The sequence below is a fragment of the Poecilia reticulata genome, linkage group LG1 (assembly GCF_000633615.1).
Source record: "Poecilia reticulata strain Guanapo linkage group LG1, Guppy_female_1.0+MT, whole genome shotgun sequence".
Taxonomy (NCBI): domain Eukaryota; kingdom Metazoa; phylum Chordata; class Actinopteri; order Cyprinodontiformes; family Poeciliidae; genus Poecilia; species Poecilia reticulata.
In genome coordinates, this window is record NC_024331.1 from 18,879,955 (window position 1) to 18,901,074 (window position 21,120).

At 38.8% G+C, this 21,120-nt stretch overlaps 2 protein-coding genes and 1 long non-coding RNA gene across 5 annotated transcripts in view; 2 read left to right on the top strand and 1 right to left on the bottom strand.

The window, feature by feature from the left end:
* Nucleotides 1-761: 761 nt before the first annotated feature.
* Nucleotides 762-6,184, top strand: LOC103466660 (SUN domain-containing protein 3-like). Its single transcript, XM_008412398.2, has 9 exons — nt 762-1,387; nt 2,282-2,372; nt 3,448-3,593; nt 3,712-3,779; nt 3,862-3,958; nt 4,042-4,157; nt 4,293-4,466; nt 4,558-4,647; nt 5,868-6,184. The coding sequence occupies exons 1-9, from the start codon at nt 1,381-1,383 to the stop codon at nt 5,976-5,978; spliced, it is 900 nt and encodes a 299-aa protein (XP_008410620.1). The 5' UTR covers nt 762-1,380; the 3' UTR covers nt 5,979-6,184.
* A 1,597-nt stretch (nt 6,185-7,781) lies between these two features.
* On the top strand, nt 7,782-14,713 carry LOC103466666 (uncharacterized). The gene is made up of 3 exons (XR_533972.2): nt 7,782-8,392; nt 8,483-9,265; nt 12,352-14,713. It is a non-coding gene; the product is annotated as an uncharacterized LOC103466666 (long non-coding RNA).
* Nucleotides 14,714-14,803: 90 nt separating this feature from the next.
* pax5 (paired box 5) overlaps nt 14,804-21,120 on the bottom strand; it is a 59,393-nt gene continuing 53,076 nt past the window's right edge. For all 3 annotated transcript variants that reach the window (XM_008412441.2, XM_008412420.2, XM_008412431.2), the window contains exon 11: nt 14,804-21,066. In XM_008412441.2, the coding sequence (XP_008410663.1) occupies nt 20,984-21,066 (83 nt within the window). In that variant the 3' untranslated portion in view covers nt 14,804-20,983. The remainder of the gene's footprint in view (nt 21,067-21,120) is intronic.

Consider the following 21,120-nt stretch of genomic DNA (forward strand, 5'->3'; position numbering starts at 1 on the left):
GCCCCCCTTTTGTAAAAATGTCCGCCAGCGCCCCCTGCCGTCCTCTGAACGCCCCCTGGGGGGCGGTACCACCCACGTTGAGAACCGCTATTCTACAGTGTCCAGGTTTAAACGTTCCTGGCTGACCTTTACTACATATACCACTGAGCCTGTTTGGGTGTTTTATTCTTGGTATGAACCAGTTTCAGTTTRAGAATTGGATTTAAAAGCACTGCAATATTGCACAAAGAAAATATTCTTCAGCCACATAAGGGATGACAATGTTTTTCCTCCATTTCTCCTTCACTGGACTGAGCAGAAAGTTTTTATTTAGTCTTGAAATCCTGAATACTTTTCTCTTTATGAAACATTTTTGTAGTGTGACACAAGATTTTCAGTCTGGGACGTAATATCCATCCATCCGTCCGTCCGTTCATTTAACTGACATTGATTACTGAGCTATTGATTACTATTACCGTACTTTTCGGACTATTAAGCTGCTACCTTTTATCCCACGTTTTGAACCACGTGACTTATAGCCCGGTGCGGCTTTTCTGTGGATTTTTCTTGAACCACCCAGGGTTCTTTAGCAGGAAGATAGCAGAGATATCAGCGTCTTATAGCCCGTTGCAGCTTAGATATGTACGTTTCCAGTTTTTTGAAAGAAAACTGTAGGTGCTGCTTGTAGTATGGTGTGCTCTGTAGTCCGGATAAAACGGTAACTCATTCGAGCTTAAGTCATTAGATAGAAATGAACCTGATTGGTTGGTGTTTGATGACATCATTTAATGTGGCAGAAAACTGTTGTAGCAAACTGTTGCTGCAACAGTTTTCTGCCACATTATGCAACATGCAACTTATGCAGTATGTTTGTTCACTTAGAAGTACATTTTAATAACAAGCCTTTCTTGTGTTATACTTGTCACGTTCAGTACTTTTTATTTAGAGGCCCATTGTTGAAGTACTAATTAACTGCTGCTGCACTTTTGGACYTAAGCTTCAATAATTAGAAGCTCAGGGTTCTGCTTGAACTGCATTAAATATAAAGTACTAATGTAATTTAAATATTTACTAGTTGTCACATATGTCTGCACATAAAAATTAATAAACTTATTAACTAAGCAGGATTTTAGTCATTTTAAGTATTTAAAGCTGCATCATGTTAAATCAACACATAAATTCCATTGTATTTGCTGATGATGACATCAGACCTATTTAACTTCCAAGAAGCTTTGATGGACGTTCCATGCATACATCACAAGGGTCTTGAAGTTTGTCATTAAAGGAGGAATTTTTGGCAGAATTTTCTCATTTGTGCTTGAGGATATCGAAGAAGAAACGCGTCCAAGAGTTCAAGAGAGTTTTACTTCATTTCAACTGAAATACAGTAGAAACACAAAGATGGAACGTAAGTATTTTCTTGGAATATTTATCAAGGATAACTAGATCACAGTTTTGGAAAGATATTATTATTTGTTTGACAGAATTATTAGTGATTTGTTAATTAAGACTGTTTGTGTAAAGATTCAAGATATTAGGACTGTTGTTTTACAGTTTTTCTGCATGTTTGGTAATGGTGAAAAGGAAGAAATCTGGAAAAATTGGCTCCAACACTTGACTTAACTCATGAACAGCACTTTGAATTGCCTTGTTGCTGAAAATGTGCTATATAAATAAAATTACCTTACCTTAAAGTTTTTTTGTTCAAAATGATTTCATGTGAAAATATCAAGATCATTGACTGCGATAATTGTCAGAAATAACTCTGTGACTGATATGGCTCTAAACATTAAATAAATGAGAAATAAATGAGTTTAAAATTTAATTGTTTTTTTTCTATTTTATGAAAAAGTATTAAGATTGTTTTTAGCTTTGTATATTTGACAATTTGTTTGAAACTACCAAAACAGTAAGAAGCTCCAAATCTTGAAAACTTTAATTAAAGTTAAATTTAAGATGCAACAATTTGTTTTCAGTTGTATGAAAGGGTGGAGGAAAAAAAAAAAAAAAATATATATATAACATTTTATTTATTTATGTTTTGCATGCTTGATAAAGGTGAGAAGAATCAAATCTGGAAAAATTTTTAAAGCTGTTTAAAGTTATTTCATTTGAAAACTGATCATTTCCAGAAATAATGTTTTGACTTGCATGGGAATAAAGTCAAAATAAATGAGTTTTAAATTTCATGAATGGTTTTAGGACGGTGAAACTCATTAAAAGTCTTGCAATTTTGTCATWTGTTTGATATGTCTTGTGTTAAAGTTACTGACCAACTTTCCATGCCTCTGTTTTGGTTTAGAAATTCTGAGAAGAAGCGATCGACTGATGGCAAATGGATACTATGGAGCCGATGGAAAGCCAACGATCTCATATAAAGAGACCAGGATCARGTAAACTGAATCACCAGAAGTATTAAATTCAAGACATGGCAAAAATATTTCTTCCCCTTTGAAYTTTTTACTTCTTTTCATGTAACAACCACAAACATCTGTGTACTGTTTAGCAATTTAGCAAAAAAGAAAGACATTTGTATTTTTTTGTCAAACAAATTTCTGTAGCAGTATATTTTTCAGCCTTCAAATTCTGAAGCCTCAAAATTATGATTGTGATGTATGTTCCATACTGACATCACAACTGCCTTCTGATGTCACTTAGTTAGGAATCAGAGTTAGGAATAGACACAGTAGAGAAATTCAAGTGATCAGTGTCTATAAAAAGTATTTATCCCCTTGAAAGTTGAAATAAATAATGTATAACAAAATTTGGCTTGTGTGACAAAAAAAACTTTATTGTTGGCTGGACCTTTTTTGAATTAGGTCCGTCACTTTCAAAGGGCATGAATATTTATGCAGCCACTTATTTTAGGTCAAATATTTTTTGATTGTTGTCATTATTTTTAAATAGGTTAATTTTCACATTGACATTATAAGATCTTTAGTATATTTTTTATGTCAAAAATGCCGAATTTTGTTGAAAAAGCCTTAAAATGACAAAACATACAGGGGGAGTGAGTATTTTTATATGCACTTTACAGCAGTAAATTACAGGAAATAAAGACCTGAAGGACCTTAGTTTAAATGTAAAATCAAACTAAATTAAAAATATATGATGGGAAAAATAAAAAAGAGGTTGTACAGGAAGGGTTAATTTACAGCATAAGAAAATAATATTGTACATAAATTAAAATTGCAAACTCGGATCAAAAGAGATGTAGAACTAAGTATGGCTGTTTACAAAGTTTTGTTTGCAATGTGGTTACGTTGAATAATAACCCAAGTCTCCCTGGAATAATAGATTCTTATTCTCATTGGTGACTTCCTGGGTAAGTAATGGGTAATTAAAAACAAGATGTGAAAAAGTTCAAGGGAAGTAAATACTTTTGCAAAAAACCCTGCAAATTTAACTCAATGTTAGGATCTATGTATCTGTTTACATATTTGTATTTGTTCTACCTTGGCTGAACAGGAAGTGGACATACCGTCGGTATTACAACACAGAAAGAACAGAGACCTCATCAGCAAACAACACCAGCATCTGGCGTGTACATCACCTGTTGATGTACACGCTGATACGTTGTTTTATAAGCGTCATATTCCTCGCCTTGTTTTACGGTAAGTGATTTTCTTCTACAAACAGCCAAGCACCAATATTTCTAAGTTTGGTAGAAAGCTTTTAGTCTGAAAGCAGTGTCACTAATCCTGTCACTTCTCATTTCTCCTCATTTGTCAGGATTTACCACCATTATTGCTCCTTTGACGATGAGACCTCCGGTTTCTTCGCCTTCCATCATAAACACAGTAAGCTTTCTGTTAATCAAAACCCTTATATGAATGTCCTCTGCAGTTATATGACAAAACATCTAACTTCAATTGTGTTTAGGATTCGGTCCCAAGATATGAAAAGCCAGGACACATCTTGGGTCACAACCGTCTTCCATCTGCAGATCTGATGGAAAACTTTGCTTTGAAGTCACAAGGTAAGTCATTACTATCATAAATGTGAATGAATGTTTTAATTTTAGACGGTTTTAATTCACTTTCTGTGTGTGTTTGAAAATAGGAGCAAAGGTTTTATCCTGGATGCCATCAGGCACACATCCTGGCCAAATCCAAACATGCACTAGGTTTGGGTTTACAATAAAACGGCCATCCATCCACCCGGACATTGTCATTGAGGTATGAACTGAACTACGATCATAACCTAACATGAATAAGATGCAGAATGGTATTTCTATATGATGTAATAATTAGAAGGCCTTTTGCTTATTATGTTAACATCCCACTGAAACTTTTAACTCTTTTTCTCTTCAGGGGAGGACTCTCCAAAATCCAGGAGAGTGCTGGGCCTTTGAAGGTTCCCAGGGACATATAGTCATCGCCCTGCCCCACAGAGTTGTTGTCAGTCACGTCACCTTGGGTCACATACCAAAAATGTTGTCCCCGACTGGTAACACCGACAGTGCTCCCAAGGAGTTTTCTGTCTATGTAAGCCACAAGTCTCTGAATATTAAACAGCAACACTCAGTCTAACTTTCAGAGATATTTATAAGGATATTTGTCTAATTTTGTTTTGCAGGGAATCAGGGAGCCTGAACAGGAGTGGACTCACCTGGGAACTTATCTCTATGAGGAGGATGGAGAGCCGCTTCAGACCTTTGAGCTACCAGTACGTTTATATCAGTTTTTTTTTTTAGCTACTTTGCTTAATTGCTTTGCAACATATTTATAGCCATTGAACTTTTCAGTGTTTTCATTTTAAAAATATAAACATCTTCGTATTTTATTGGGAGTTGATAGGGAAAACATGCTAACAGAAAGTAGCTCATATTTGTCAACAAGGAAGTTGATCTAATCCTTCCCATTATATTGCTGGCTCTGTGTTTAGGGCGGAAGGTAAACCTCTTACACAGTTTTTACAGTGTAATTTACCCCTTCAGCCCTGGAAAATGTTGAAAAATAGTATCAAAGTGGGCGGGGCCAAGAGACACGGATGAGTGTGGGGATCAGTGCTGAGCGGAGGGAGTGAGTGGGGCTGTAATCTGACGAAAGGAGCGCTGTGGTAAACGTATCTACTTTGTTGCTATAATTATAGATTTTTCAGGCTGGTTTAGGGATGTTTTTTCAAAAAAATTAGTGGTAAATCTAGACTAGAATATTTTTCTGTGTTGTTGGAGACTTTAATGGCGATAACCCTCTGCTGCTCGGCTGCAGACAGCAGGTTGTCTCCCCTGAGCGAGCAACGAGAGCGGCCATTAACTGCCATAAGCCTCTCCCGCTTCCTCAGCTAGTCTCACATAGTCATCCTCAACACCATACCCTAAGCAGAGACCCATTCCGCTCTGTCTCCACATTGCAAACAAATCACACATTTGTAAACTGAATAATGCTATCGATCAATGCTTACCCATCGCCATGGCAACGCTCGCAAGAACTCCTGAGTCGCCACCGGTTTTAGGGAGCCCTGTGCTTTGGTTACTTTAAATGACAAAATTGTACCAAAATGTCCTTTTGCACAGAATATTCAATCTATTTAGATAGAATGCCAAATAACATATTTAGAGAGTTTGTCAGCAAACAAAGTTGATTTGGGGGTGAGTTTCACTTTAAGTTTTCTGCAGGTTTCCTTCCAGGACTGATCTAAATTTATTTCCATCTACTAATGAAGACCACCCCCTTCACCTTCCTCTTCACAATTATGTGCTTCTTTGTGTTGGTCTAATACCAATTAAATACAGGAACATTTGTGGTTGTGTGACAAAATGGGAAAACATCGAAGCAATGTTGGTGGTGCTCTTGCAAGGCTTTGCAATCTCAAAATATTTAGCCTCTAATAAACTCCCTCTTAGCTCTGCTGTATTAAACTAATACATTATTTTATCATTACAGAGCCAAGAAAAAGTGGCCTTCAGCTCTATAAAGCTTCAGATTAACAGTAACTGGGGCAATGCAGAGTATACCTGCATTTACATCTTCAGAGTCCATGGAGACATCGAATAAGGAAGAGGTGGAGAAAAAGGATGAGTAAGAGGTCTGGTTTTCTACCCACAAACACAAAGGTGTTTGTGGATAGAAAACCGAGAACATAAACACACAAAAACAAACTCCTTTGTGGGTAGAAAACAATCATTTGTTAAAAATTAGGGTACACAACAGGGGTTTAAAATTTCATAGGTGTAAACATCCATTTCATTCAGACAAATTTTTCATATCTGCCCTACATGCGCCTGCATTTTATTATAACTACAAATAAACTGTAGTTATGTAGCCATGCGGCTCAGGTGGTCGCCGGGGCGAAAACTCGGGCATGGAGGAGTTTGAAAATTTCATGAAAAACAAGGGTCCTTTGGATAGTTGAACTTCGGATTCAGGTCTTCATCCTGGTCGTGGAATACTGAACCAGCTGTACACCCACAGCAGGCTCCTGGAGGGTGCATGGGAGTTCGCACAGCTAGTCTACATCTGCTTTGTGGACTTCGAAAAGGCGGTCGACTGTGTCCCTCTGGGAACCCTTGGGGGGGGTACTCTAGGCCCTCCCAGTGGATGTCAGAGCTTGGTCTGCATTGGGGGCAGTAAGTCGGGCTTGTTTCTGGTGAGAGTTGGCCTCCGCAAAGGTTGCCCAGATTCTGTTAATAACTTTTATGGACAGAATCTCCAGGTGCTTCCGAGGAGTTGAAGGTATCTGTTTTGGTGGCCTTAGGATTGTGTCTCTGCTTTTTGCAGATGATGCGGCCCTATTGTTGTCATCAGGCGTGACCTACAGCCTTTGCTGGAGCAGTTCGCAGCCAAGTGTGAAGCAGCTAGGATGAAGATCAGTGACCTGCTAGGTCACTGTATGACCGGTGTCTGAGCTTGATCTTCATTGACGGCAGTAAGTCAGGCTTCTTTCTGGTGAGAGTTGGCCTCCGCAAAGGTTGCCCAGATTCTGTTAATAACTTTTATGGACAGAATCTCTAGGTGCTTCCGAGGAGTTGAGGGTATCCGTTTTGGTGGCCTTAGGATTGTGTCTCTGCTTTTTGCAGATGATGCGGTCCTATTGTCGTCATCAGGCGTGACCTACAGCCTTCACTGGAGCAGTTTGCAGCCGAGTGTGAAGCAGCTAGGATGAGGATCAGTGACCTGTTAGGTCACTGTATGACCGGTGTCAGAGAAGTTTGAGTATCGTGGGATTTTGTTCATAAATGAGGGAAAAGTGGAGCAGGTGATCAATAGACGTATTGGTGCAGTGTCTGCAGTAAAGCAGGCACTGTACCAGTCTGTCATCGTGAAGATAGAGCTGACTCAAAAGGTAAAGCTCTAGATTTACCAGTTTATCTCTGGTTCTATCCTCATCTATGGTCATGAAGTTGGGGTCAAGCGGCCGAAATGAGTTTTCTCCACAGATTGACTGGGCTGTGCTCTTTACATAGGGCAAGAAGGTCAGTAATCCGGGAGGGACTCAGATTAGAGCTGTTACTTCTCCATGTCTAGAGGAGCCAGTTGAGGTGGCATGGGCATTTGGTCAGGCTTCCTACAAGCCTCCCCAGTGAACTATTCTGGGCATATTTCACCAGGAGGAGCCCCGGAGGAAGACTCAGGAGGGGCTATGTTGCTCGGGTGGGCTGGGTTGGGTTGGGGTTCCCCGGATGAGTTAGCCCAAGTGACTGGGGAGAGGGAAGTCTGCACCTCCCTACTTAGGCTGCTACTACTGCTCGCAAACCCCGGATAAGCAAAAGAAAATGGATTGATGGATGGATACAACCAAATTGAATATTTGTAACAGAATTTTAATAATTTTATATAATTGGATTTTATATTCAATATTTTAGATTTTTTAGATTAAAACAAATTTTTGATTTTAGATTCAATATTTTCTCCAGGTGATCTGGTTTTCCACAAAAACAAGGGTCAGCTTTAGAGAGCAATTGATGTAACCCACACACACACACACACACATCATCAACAATCATGGATTGAACACATACCCGCAACCACCCACATCAGGGTGTCCAACCCAAGCTATCAGGGCTTGTGTTGGACAACCCCTGGGTATCTGGGATAGCCCTTGAGTATCAGGGACAGCTCAGATACCCAGAGGCTGTCCAACCCCCTATGTTTTCTGATTCAGCGCTGGTGATTTGGTGGTGTCTGGGTGTGTTTGATGTGCTTTTTCCTTTGCATGGTGTCCACCTAGCAAATGATGCGCTGGGTTTACTTGATTTCTTTTTGTTTGTTTTTGTTTTTTGTTTTGAGGGTGTTGCCTGGGTTTTGTTTGTTGTCCTGTGTTTGTGTTTTTTTGCTTCGTCTATGTACAGGTTATGGTGCTGTGGATCTGGAGCTGGCTGTTTCTTCCTTGCCGTCCGTCTCTCCACACCTCCTGGCCTCCACAGTGTGCTGCTCTGCTGCTGGATTTCTTCCCATCCTTATCATGCACAGTTGAGTTTCTCTTCAGTTTTGCATCTTGTCACTCACTTATCCATCATGTATCAATATTGTTGCTAACTTTGTGTTTTGTGTTTCCGCAGGACCCAGGCATTGTGTTTGTGTCTCTTTTCTATCATCTTTTTCTTCGGCCAGTCGAGGCAGACGGCTGCCCGTCCTGAGTCCGGTTCTGCTGGAGGTTTCTCTCAGCTCGTAAAAATCTACCATGCCCAGCCGAGGAAGGAGCACTGTCGCCATGTGCTTGCTCAGGATGGGGGATGTCATCAAATTGGTTTTATGACTAATTTGATGGGGTTCGCCGAGGACCCCTCTGGAGAATCGTCACCTTAACGTGGTGGAGGGATTTGAGTACTCCAGTGATCCTGATGGCTATTATTTTTTTATTTTATCTTATTTTGTTTTAATTTTTGCCATTAGAGACCCAATGGTTTCTAAAGGCAAAGATGGCTTCAGGGGAGGGGTCAACCAAGAACGATTCAAACACTGTTTTCCCAAACGAATAAGAAGTTTTCAGTAGATCTTTTGTCTAATTTTTCAGAAGGTTATTGCCATTTCTTCTTTTCGTCTTCACATTGAAAGTAAGAAAACAAAGTTATTTGTTGAGCTCAAAGTCTTAGTTAATTTAGAGATATAGGAGTTATTTTCTAAGTGTTTATGTAAAAGGTAGAATGAAAGAGGGAGGGAGAAGAAACTCAACATCAGTGAACGGTCCTTCTCGTGCATCTGTGCTGTCAGAGACTCTCTTGCAGAGACAAAGGAGGTTAAGACTTAGGAGGCCAGACTCTCTCACCCATCTACTCCCTCAGCTCTGACAGCTCTCCCACCGAGGCCCCCGGACACATGGACAGCAATTCTCCCAGCATACAGTATGTTAAGCTCTCTTGAATCCCATCTCCTCCATGTGTCTGCTTCCTCTTTTTTCCTGTTCAGTCTCCTAGCCTTGCTTCAGTTTCTCTCCTTGTTTTTCTGTTCTTCCTCTTTTTCTTCTTTCTTTCTCTAATTGGTCTCCTCTGTGTTAGCCTAGACAGGCCTATTCATCATAGCACTATCCTTAGAGACAAACCCTTTGGGAGCAAAGGGGAGATAGACAGAGTCAGACCAGAGGGCGATGGGGTCTGCCGCTTGTCAAGCCACTTCCATCCTCTTTTTTCTCCCGTTTCAGCCCTCTCCTCCTCCCCTCCCTCGTCTTTCAGCATATAGTAGGGATGTCAGTTTTTTGTTGAGGGTGGAGGAGGAGGGGGAATGTCGACACATTAGTTAGGCTATTAGTTCAACAAGCTGCTTCCATGCCTGTCAATGGTCCGACATCCATTCACACACACATACATACACACAAACCAAGATTTGACAATTGTAACATGCAATATCTGTGAGAGGGCAAGGCTTTGAGTGATGGGCCGAGCAGCAAAAACACAGAAACTTCAGACTGCTCAGAGAACCTCAACACAAGCACTTTGATCATGCCCTGCTCATTAGTACAACTGTTTTGTGAATTGTGTAAGACAGAGTGATCATGAACATGGATTGTGACGGAGAGGACAATGAGAAACATGTAGAGGTTCATTGTGGGAGGTTCAAAGGCCTTCTGCGAAAAGGTCAAACCAGATTTTTTTTTGCTTTATGTGTGTCAGAGATTTTCACTTTATTAGATCTGCTGGCAACTAGACTGTGTGTGTGTGCTTGCCATGTGAATGGATTTTCAAAATACCTGCATCACTTGCAGAGTCATAAAACACACTATTGGAAGACAAAATAGTAAAAAAAAAAATACTTTCACAAATTAAAGGTTCCTTTATCACTGTCATCTATTAAAACAACAGGTTCAGTTGTTTCCGGAAGGGGTTTACAGTCCCTTCAGTGGAATGTGGGATAAACCCAGAGAACCTCAAAAGGGAGGCACCTAAGAAGCATCCTGAGCCTGAACCATTTCAACTGGCTCCATTCAATCACTTACAAAGTTGTTAACTGGACTAGGCCAGTTGCTCAGGTTGCAAATGTTTGTGGGATTTATTTGTTTTTATCTTTTATTTGCACACCACAGTGACTTAATAGAAATTATCCTTGTTGCATTGGCAAACTACATATAATTTATGCTGTACACCAAAATTGCCTTCCTGGCTTATTTTTAACAGAATCACTATATTGCAAACTGGCTACATGGTTGGATAATCCTAATTTTTTTTTACAGTACAAATTACTAGTGTTCACATTTTTAATTTATGGCCTTATTAACTATCAATGATAAGGCAGGTTACTTTTATCAAGGGAGATTAGATTGTGCCACATCATGTCAAGTTGACAGGTCAGGGTAGAGGGAAGGAAGCTATCAATTAAATAAAATGTCAAAAGTTTGGATATATCTTACTTTTTTCAGATTTTTATGACAAAAATGGTTTTATTTGTTAAGGTAAGTTGCAGATAATGAAGATCTATTGATGAATATATATTTTTACCTAAGACTTCTTAAAATCTCCTTAAGAGTTCCAAGGTGTGTGAATACTTTTGAAAGAAACTGCATATAACATTTGAAACAGATATATCTGATTTTAATAATTTTTTTTTTGTTCATGAATTTTACATGCAATTTATTGCAAGTGTGACTTCAATACAGTCATAAATGCACTTTATGCTCAGGATGTAGTTTTTCCTGTGTATTTCAACACAATTTCTGAGTTTCTGTTGTATTTCACAGATCTGCAAATAAATGCAATAAAAAAAAAACATAATGAGCACCATGATTATAGAATGTTGAAAACACATGAAAATTATACCCATCATAAAACTGATTATCAAAATCCTTTAATTTATTTAGTTTGGTTGAACATCCAAAGTGTTAAGTAGGAAAAGAAAGCAAAGATTTTGCAGAACTGCAAATGCAAAGAAAGAAAGTCATGAATGTGTCGTCTCATTTCACTCTTTCTTCCTTTTCCTCTCAGTTATTTGTCTGATTCTCTCTGCTTTGCCTCCTGCTTAATTTATATCTCTTTTTCTCTTGCTCCTAATACATCTTCAGCATCTCTTCCCATTTTCTCTCCTGCATGAAGTCCTCTTTGCTAATCATCTGAAGCCCAATTATACTGAGTTGGACCCACACCTCCTCCCTACAGGGGCTCAGGAGGGCCAAAATATACAGACGCTGACTGACGTTAATTTGCATGACTTCTTGGCCTCCATAAGTACTGCTGTTGTCTGTCTTTGGCTGTTTCATGGGAAGCCGGGTGAGGGGGGAGATGAACGGAGGAGAAGAGGTAAAAGGTGTTAGCGGTTACGTAATCTGAACCTACGGCAGGAGCGCACAGAGAGCAGAGGGTGTCCTACTGCTTTAAACAAGTTCCAAATTAGTGAGACGATTCATATGACAAATGATGCACCAGCTCACACTGACATTGTTTGTGAATATTTGGATAAACCACTGAGGACTATTCTCTCTAAAAAAAAACACATGGGCAAATCGGCAACAGAAAGGTTGAAAATGAAGATAATGTCATGGCTCAGGCTGCGGGTTGATTGTAATGTTTCTGTTTAAAATAAAGAGAGCTGTACATAAACAAATGTTGGAAAACCTTCATGAACTAAAGCAATGGTATCAATAAGAAAAGCATCACATTCTTCCACTATGATATAAGTGATAAACTCCTGCAAACGATGACAACTTTAGGTTGTTGCTGCCAAACAAGCAACTGAGACATGAAGAGAAAGCATCCTTTTCTTATTATAATTCTTTTAAATCTTAGTTTTACATTTCTAATCTTTGTTCTACTCAAAGCATTTTCATTAAAAAAAATCATGTTCCAGATAAGAGTAAAATTACAAAACCTGGTCCACTGGTAGCTAGAATTAAATAATTTCACTGAGAATCTTCTTGTAGCCATCTACCCGTCTCTGAAGTCTCTGTCTTTCTTTTGTCAGGAATCTGCATTATTGAGGTGTGGTCATTCTTCTCTCTGTTCAGGAGCTGCTGGTCTCCACCGGAGATCTGGAGCTGCAACTGATGCCTCACAGGGCAGAGCCCGAAGTTGTACCTGTTCTGGTCATCAGCAGGAGGATAAGAGGAGCTGACATTCTTCACTGCGTCACTGAACTAAATGTGTGAGGTTTAAACAGACTAAACTTTCTTTGAATTGAACATGTTAGAATCCTGTGCTCCGGATCTGATATGCCTGTAAGATTAGATATTTTAGAAGATAGTTTCTTCAGTTTGTATTGCTCAATTGCAATAGCTGAATTCGGTAATATTGTCAATATTGCTATAACATCTCTCTCTGTTCAAATATAGTTAAAAAACAAAACACACAACCTCCCACATTGTTGCTTTTTTCCTCTTGATGAAAAAAAAAACCATAAAAACAAATTCAAAATGAAATCATTACATAACAACTTAAGATGAGCTTAAGAACATTTTATTTGTTTGGAGCTTCCCAAGTCCTGATTGCTGTTGTAAAAGATGACAAAAACGAACCACAGATATGCCAGAGACAACAACAAGGACTATTAAGCTTTTTGGGTTTTTTTCCCCTGGTTGGTGTAACCTTGATGGTTAGAATACAGATAAAGTTAAAAGGTCGTCTTCAGTGTTAATCCTCCACCCCGTGATGCATTCTTCCACACTCTTACAGGGCATCCGTTTGTTGGCAAAGAACCAAAATAAAGTCACATACACACACAGGAGTTGTTTCTGTTTCAGTGATCTGGGCAGACACCCAATCTGCGGACAGCAGAGCCTATGTCTCAAGCTGGGGATGTGCTGTTTTCTGTGTGTGCGGCGTGTTGTTGCCATGTCGGGGCTTGTGTCCTATTATCACCCCTCTCCCACTTCCTTCTCTCCTAAGCACAGACACACACAAACACACACACACACACACACCGCCTCTCAAAGACTCGGCCAACAGCCAAGACTGCAGCACCGGGAGGCTAAACTAACTCTGATTTGTGAGGTGACAAAAAGGAGGGAAAGAGATCAACTGTTCATGTTGTGTGTTGCAAAGAAAAGAACCAGCATTTAAGTAAACGCCTAAATGTTGATCAAAGAACTCTCTCAGAGCATTTAACTTCCAAAAAATTATTTTTATTCTGAAGGACCAATAAAATTATGGCAAATATTTACAAATAGTTACTTCTCAGTTTCACATTACTGATACATAAATGGAATAATTCACCAACAAACAGTCACTCTGGTGGACAGATGGACAGGTACACAGACTGAGTATGAAGAGATGCATCAAGCAAACTGTAATTCAAAATTTCACAGTAAAAATCAAAGCCAGGAAATTAAATAACCATAATATAACCATAAAAATAGAAAACATAAGCCTTTTAACAAAGTCACCATTTATTTCCGGCTTTTGGGATAAAACCAATTACCAGTCGGGGGCAAAAAGTAAAACGAGGGTTGTTGAAGAGAAATCAAGTGATATGATATCTTTGGCAAAGTCGCACTGCAGTAAAATACATTCAAATATTAAGACAACACACGACACACAGAGAGAAAAAACACCAAGATTTGTTTGCAACTACTAGAAAATTGAATAAAAAACATACACATTTTCATAAAGAAGCATTTCACTTTTTTTTTCAAACCATCCCCTCCAGAATATTCAAAGGCAATACTTCATTTTATGTATCTGTAAGTCTTTTCTGCCCTTTTATATGTTTTTGTACAAGAATCGAATATTTAAAACAGGCATCACAGGCTTTGGTGAATGTTAACGGATATGTTTTCTTTTAGTTGTGTTTGTGTTTTGAAGAAAGGAAAATATTGAAACCAAATTTATTCCTCGTATGTCTTTGCATCACAATATATTTCTGTATTCCTGTGTTTTTTGATCATATTTTTATTTTTTTTTATTTTTAGCCAAAAACACGGATAGAAATATCTCCTCAACAGCCTAAATAGGAAGCCATGGACACACACACACACACACACACACACACACACACATACGCACGCAAGCATACACACAAAATCAACATAATATTAAAACAACTCCAGATTGTTACACAAAAGGCCACAGTAAGGTGAGAACTCATGTATCTATTTCTTTTTTTGATTGAAACAGCTGCTTAAGTCAGGTTTTTGTAGGCTGATTCGTGCGCATTAGTTCTCTTCCACAGTTGAATAATATAAAGATGTAGGGAACTCTGTAACGCTTCAGCGTGAGATCTGTCTGAAGCCTAGTTATATCGGCAAGCATGGAACAGATTGTGCCACTAATTGCTGTCAAGATGTGATGCTGAATTCCCCTCTGGTTTGGGATTCATATTGAGATACAGTCGAGCAGTGCACACTTGGTGGAAAATCATAATTTAAAAAAAAACAACAACAAAAAAAAAAACAACCTGATTTGCATTTATTCCTGCCTCTGATTTGACTTGGAGCTGGATTCAAAATAATGGATGTTATCTGTTTCAGAGAAGACTGAATTCAGGGCTGGAGAAGTATTTTTGTTTGTTTAATCTCAAGCAGGTTTTGACTGTTTTTTTTTTTTTACCCTTTTACAGAGATGTATTAGACTCCTTACAGATTTAGACTGTTTTTGCTTTTTTGTCACACTTAAATACTTCTGTCACACTTAAACACTTCAAAAAAAATGTATACAAACAAAACTTGAAGAAAAATAAAAAGTTTTTGTTAAATCACAAGTTTAATTGCTTTAGCCACATTTTTTGTCCTCTCACTAGCCAAGCTCAGATGCTTAAACAGAACTTGAAAGCCAACAGGAAGTCGGCTAATAGAACCCCAAAAGCAAACTTCTATCCAAACAAATTTTACTTGTCAAAGAGTCTAGTTAGTATGAAGTGGTGCATACTTTAACAATGTGTTTATGTTGGAGAACCCACCAATGGGGCTGAATTAGAACAGAGATGAGTGGGCCATACTTCCTCCACTGAGATGTAAAAAACTCAGTGACAGATATCCCAAACGCTTGAAAAGATGGCGAAACCAGTTTTGAGGTTTTGCCATTTTGGATTGCTTTTTTTTCTCCATTAATAATTAAACTACTTTTTGTTTTAATTAACGTAATCTTTTTTCTTATCTGAAATATAAGTACGTCAAAAAATAAATAAATAAATAAAAAGCAAAAACAGGAAATCTGTAAAGGAGGAAATTATTTTTTATAGCACTACAAAGGGGAAGATCTGATCTAAAAGATTGCTCAGATTTTTAACAGAGCTGTCTGCTGAAACGAGGAGAACTTTTTAAGAAAGGTCACATGCTTGGAATCAACACACAGTTCTGCTATACCTTATCCTGGTGGTGTGGCAGTCCTACAGGAGGACAGCAGAGAAGTGAAGTGAGGAAGATGAGCGCATGAGATATGATGAGATTAGGGCCGAGGAATTGGGGGGGAGGGAGAGGAGAAACGGGACGAGCTTGTGATGGCACAGCAGGTTTGGGCTCCCCTGGGGAACACAGGGGAACAAGAGGAGGGGCGATCACCACTTTGCAGAGGACAAAGGGAGGGAGAGAGTGCGTCTATACTAATATTTCTATAAGAGCGTGTGTGTGTGCGTGCGTGTGTGGCCTCTGCCCGCCACGCTTTCTACAGTCACTACCACCCGCAATGACAAGTCTCCCAGTCAATGTCACAGCTGCAAATCGAAACCACTGCTGGTCAGAGACAATCCTTTCTCTCCCCATGTGAACCCGTTGGGTCAAAGCAGTGGCAGGAGACGCTGTTTCACTATGAGACGCAGAGTTAACAGACAATCCTGTTAATGCATCGCCAGCTGATTCTTAGCTGCAAAAGGAAACAGGCGCTAAGTTTAGCCTGTTTGAAGCCGCCACCCCATAAACGTGTGAATGTAAATATTTTTGATTAACTGGTTGGGTTGTGCTTTTTGTATGGGTTAGATTTGTATCCGAAAAGAAGCGGGTGTTTTTACCAGTGTTGCATCCATTTTTAATGTTTTATTCAGCATTTCTTGAATGTGAACATTTCAGTCACAGATCCAGGCCAAACCCTCTGTCTTTAAGGAAATATTCATAGAAACATTATAACTCTTGATAAGTTTATATTGTGTTCCTGCGTCAATGTACAAATCTGCACAATATTAGTATTTGTTCTCCTCTTGCAAAACAGCATTCTACAGTATTTGGGGTGACCTGCCCTCAATTTACATACAATACATAAATATTTCATTTGAAACAGTCTGGGTAGAACGTTAAAGGCTTGTTCAAAGTTTCTGATTGTTTTCATTAGGATGACAGACTTTTTGTGAAGTGATCTGACGCTGACTTGTTGCACTCCAACATTTTAACTTCCTACCATACTGCACTACTGTGAAGTTAAACCTTAACTAATCATCTCCACTTGGCTTTTGGAAGCATCCATACAGGCCTGTGTGTGTTCTGCCAATGAACGGCATTGACATCTGAAGAAATTAGAGTTACGCTATTACTGATTTTGGCTGACTTAAATATGTCTTTAAGCTATTAAGATATATATAAAAAAGGCATTTAATATGAGATAACTTTATCTTAATGGGCTACATTGACAGCTTCTGAATGTTCTAGTATAAAAGTAAGTGGAGTGCAGCTGATACAGCTATTGATTCACTGATTGATCTGCTCTCAGGTCTACATCAAGACGGGTGCCTGATGTTTACAAAAGTGCACATCTTGGCAAACTTTACCATAACGGACAAAGGAACATTAAGTTTTAAGTCAGGAGTGAAAGCGGTTAAAATACTGACAATTAAATAAGAAATCAAAATAATTCTGAGCAATACGCTGCCATGTATTTCTAGAGCTGGTAAAAGAGAATGACGTTTAGCAGGTCTGTGATTGAAAACACACATTCATTTCCCTCACGTAGGACTCAGACTGTGGTAGATCAGTTGTAGGCGTGGAAAGTGAAGCTTTATGTCACTGTCAAGAGGTTTGTTTGAATTTACAAATGCAGATGTCCAGAGTATTTTAATAGATATGAGAGACGGCAAGGCCAATTTTAGTTTTAGCGTCTCACGTTCAGTAAGGGGGATGTCGACATGTATAAAACCAAAGGCACTGTCCTTGTTTTCAGCTGGTGTGGTTCAGTAATGCCTCAGAAGAACTGAGAGAAAAAGTCAGAAAAGAAAAAAGGAAAGCCAATAGCTGAGATGTGGGCCAGCAGGTCAGCTGGTCCGCTGTCACAGAACTCTTCTTTAGCGATGTAGATTCAGAACTTTTACAAATGTAAAATGATCAAATCTAATACTACTGTATTTAAAACAAGAAGATAAAAAAAGGTAAAATTTTAAAATAATCTTGCTTAGCAGAGGTTTGTAAACCTCTGTTTTGTTCCCCACTGCAGATTTGGTGTTTACTAAAACTGCACAGCAGCAATGATGAACTATAGCGAGCCAACCATGATAAAGAAAAGAAACCAAGGATTTTGTAAACACTTGCAGATAACAGCTAAAACCAGAGCGAGTGGCTTTCAACTGTTTGCTGTTTTCATGAGTAAAACTTGTACTCTGAAATTTGAACGGGAATAAATAAAATGGTCTTCTGTTTCACTGATTTCTTTAAATCTTGCGAACAAGGAAGACGTTGCCCTCACACTCTGACGTGTGTGAAGAACAACACACTGATTTCAGATCAACGCCAGAAGGCAAGTCTATCCTATTCTAAACATGATGGGTAAGGCCTCAACCCTGGTGTCAAGCAATTGTCGCAGCGCAGAAGTGATGTAGGGAATAAAGCAAAGTCAACTTGAAAGAAAAGGAGAAACCTTTCACAGATTTTTTTCATAAAAACAAAGCTTTATAGGAATTCTTTCAGTATCTCAAACAACACAAGCAGTCAGAAAGAGGGGGAGAGGAACTCGCTAAAAACAGTGATTTGAGTCTCTTTGTGCTTTTGTCAGCCAATCCACAAGGGGGAGCCATCTTTGGGGAGTTTAAAAAAAACGTAATCGCAGCACAGGAGAACCAGAGAAAGAGAAAACAAGGGTTGATTCCTGGTTCTTGATCCGAACATTTGCAGGAGACACCTCTGTCGATTGGTACCAGGCAACAAACTATAAACAGGAAAATCTCAATTTGATCACATTTATAAACAGACTTCTTAATGTACTGAAGGTTTTTCAGATTTCATTATTAACTGCATCGTCATCCACATCATATTATCACTATTCTAGCACATGACACGATCATAAATCACAACAAGCGTTTACTCTCACCCAGGAGTGCAGCGCAGAAAAACCTCTGAATATATTACTCTGTGTCTCCTCCATGATAAATAGCTCTTGAACAAGACTACAAAATCTTTGCTGGGGAGGTAGGATAGCACCTTAATGTACAGTGACAACAATAGGTGGAAAAGCTTTTGGTTTATTTGAACAGTTCATATAGTGGAGGGCTCAGATTTTAGGTTGTGCTTTACTGAAATTCATGTATAGTGCTATGAGAAAGTATTTGCCTCTTTGCAGATGTCTTGTGCTTCTGCTATGGTGTCACACCTAATGTGACACCATAGCATGATGATATGAAACACTTAATGTTTCATATCATCAAACATTTTCTCATCTGATATAAGTACAGACACAGAAATCCTCAGAGACGGTGTCCACTTTTCTTCAAACCAGTCCAGAAAATGTTTCCCTAAATTCCCAGGAAAAATCAAGATGCCTTGCCGGCCTTTGGGGTTTTTTTTTATTACAATTTTGCCACTGACTCTGAAGCCAGGCCTGTAGAAATTGTTCTGGATTTTTGGGGGGACCTTATGGTTATGGATGAACTTGTGAGTAATTTTAGAAGGCTGTCCACTCCTGCGAAAGTTCATAGTTCAACACTTCATAAGTGTTGGATGTTTTCTGAATTTATCAACTGTCCCAAAGACTTGTTATAACATTATGTTGTGACTCTGGTCAGACTGAGAGTTGTCAGTAGCTTTGTTTCTTATCTGTTACTTTTGCTTTACATCGAGGTGTGATTGGAAAATGCCCGATTTCCTGATTTTACCGGTCCAGAGATTTGGCTGATTAAACTGAACCAAAAACAATTTGTTACATCACAGTAAATGTAAAATTAAACGGGGGTTAAATTAAATTGCGAAGCTGGGTTTGATGGCTTTCTTCTCCTCAATAAAGACATTTATCATTTATAAAGAAAGAAGCGGAAGACATCTGTAAAGGGTAAACACCGTAGTTGTCTGATGTCATTTGCGCCACTTAAATGCAAGCATGGATCTGAAGGCATGGATAAAATGAGACAGCCTGAAACTTAGAAAACAGATTTGTTTTTCACCTGGTTGTCTGAAATATTGCAACTTAAACAATCTCTCAGCATTCTCCTTTAGGTCAGATCAAAACTGGTTAAAACATTGACATTTATGTAAGGAAAAGAAAGAAGTCAGAGGTTATTAAAACTTTAGGTTTTAAATCTATTAAGATCTCTGCAGTGCCTTCACAAGCAAGTTTGATTCTAATCTGTCTGCACGTTCAGTGTATGAAAATGCTGTTGTGCACATGATGTGGGAAAGCTAAGAAAATGCTTCTGGTTTGCCAGTCAAACAATTTCCAAGCAAGTGAGTGCTTGCCATCTTTGGCATCGGTCAGCCAGTTCTCTAAATATAACCATGTTGTGAGGATACAGGTTTTATTAGGTAATAGTGCTGATGTTTGCCAAACCCCACCATTAAACAGTGATTATAGGTGATGATGAGCTAATCAGGCTGCACATTTGATACGTTTTTACCGAGTCTTACAACCAGAAAGCAAAAAAATGCCACTTTGGGACACTAACTCCAACCTCCTGGCCAAACCTTCTTTACGGGGCAAAGTATTCATACCCCTTGAACTTTTTAGATTTTTTATTTTTTTTTTACATTACAACCTATGAGGATGCTTATCAGTTAAAAGAACAAAAAGTCATTTTCTTTTCCTTCACAATTTGTGGTTGTAACGTAACAGAAAAGGGTATAAATACTATTGCCACACTTACTTCCTTGTGCTCAGCTGGTATAAAAGGCTCAATTAAAGTAACAAAAAGTAGAGATAGAGGGATGATAAACGTCTGCCATAAAAAGATGTTACTCATTTAACATTGTGTTTCTAGATTAGTTGTGTTGAAGCCACAGAAAACAAAGTAGAATAAACTCCTGAAGGATTTTGGTCTTTCAGATTTATGAGGATTGGATTGTCTTCACTCCACTGCAGCATGGCATAGAAAATTGATTGATGTCAAGTCATAAAAAGTACTGTCTAAGAAGGAATTTGCTCTGATTTGTTCAAATATATAGCAGTCTCTAAGCAAAACAACTAGCTTGACTTCTTGGGTTTTATGAATGGGAAAAAAAAAACAAAAAAAAGTCTGAACATAATGTAGGAGGGTCCAAATTTGTAATGGTACTTTTAATAAAATGTTTTCTGTATTTGTACAGTAATGTACAACCAGGCAGTATTGTTTTGAAGCCGAGGTGTGTGTTTGTTGGTTTGGAATCAAATGAAAAGCAAACATCACTGATGTCAAAAGATTTGAAAAACTCCTTCTTGCCTCAGTCCTTCCTCATACAAGCAGGTTTTTACTGAACGGTGCTGGTGCTATCCATTTATTCCTCCCTGGTCTTCCTGCTCTCCATCCTTCTCTTCTTTCTGGACGGGTCAGTGGCGATCGTAGGCAGAGGCTGTTGCAGTGGCAGCAGGGCCTGCTCCCCGTGACGTTGCACTGTAATAATACGGTGATCCTGCACAGAAACACAGGCAGTTACATTTCTTTCAACTGTCTGAGACGTGAATAA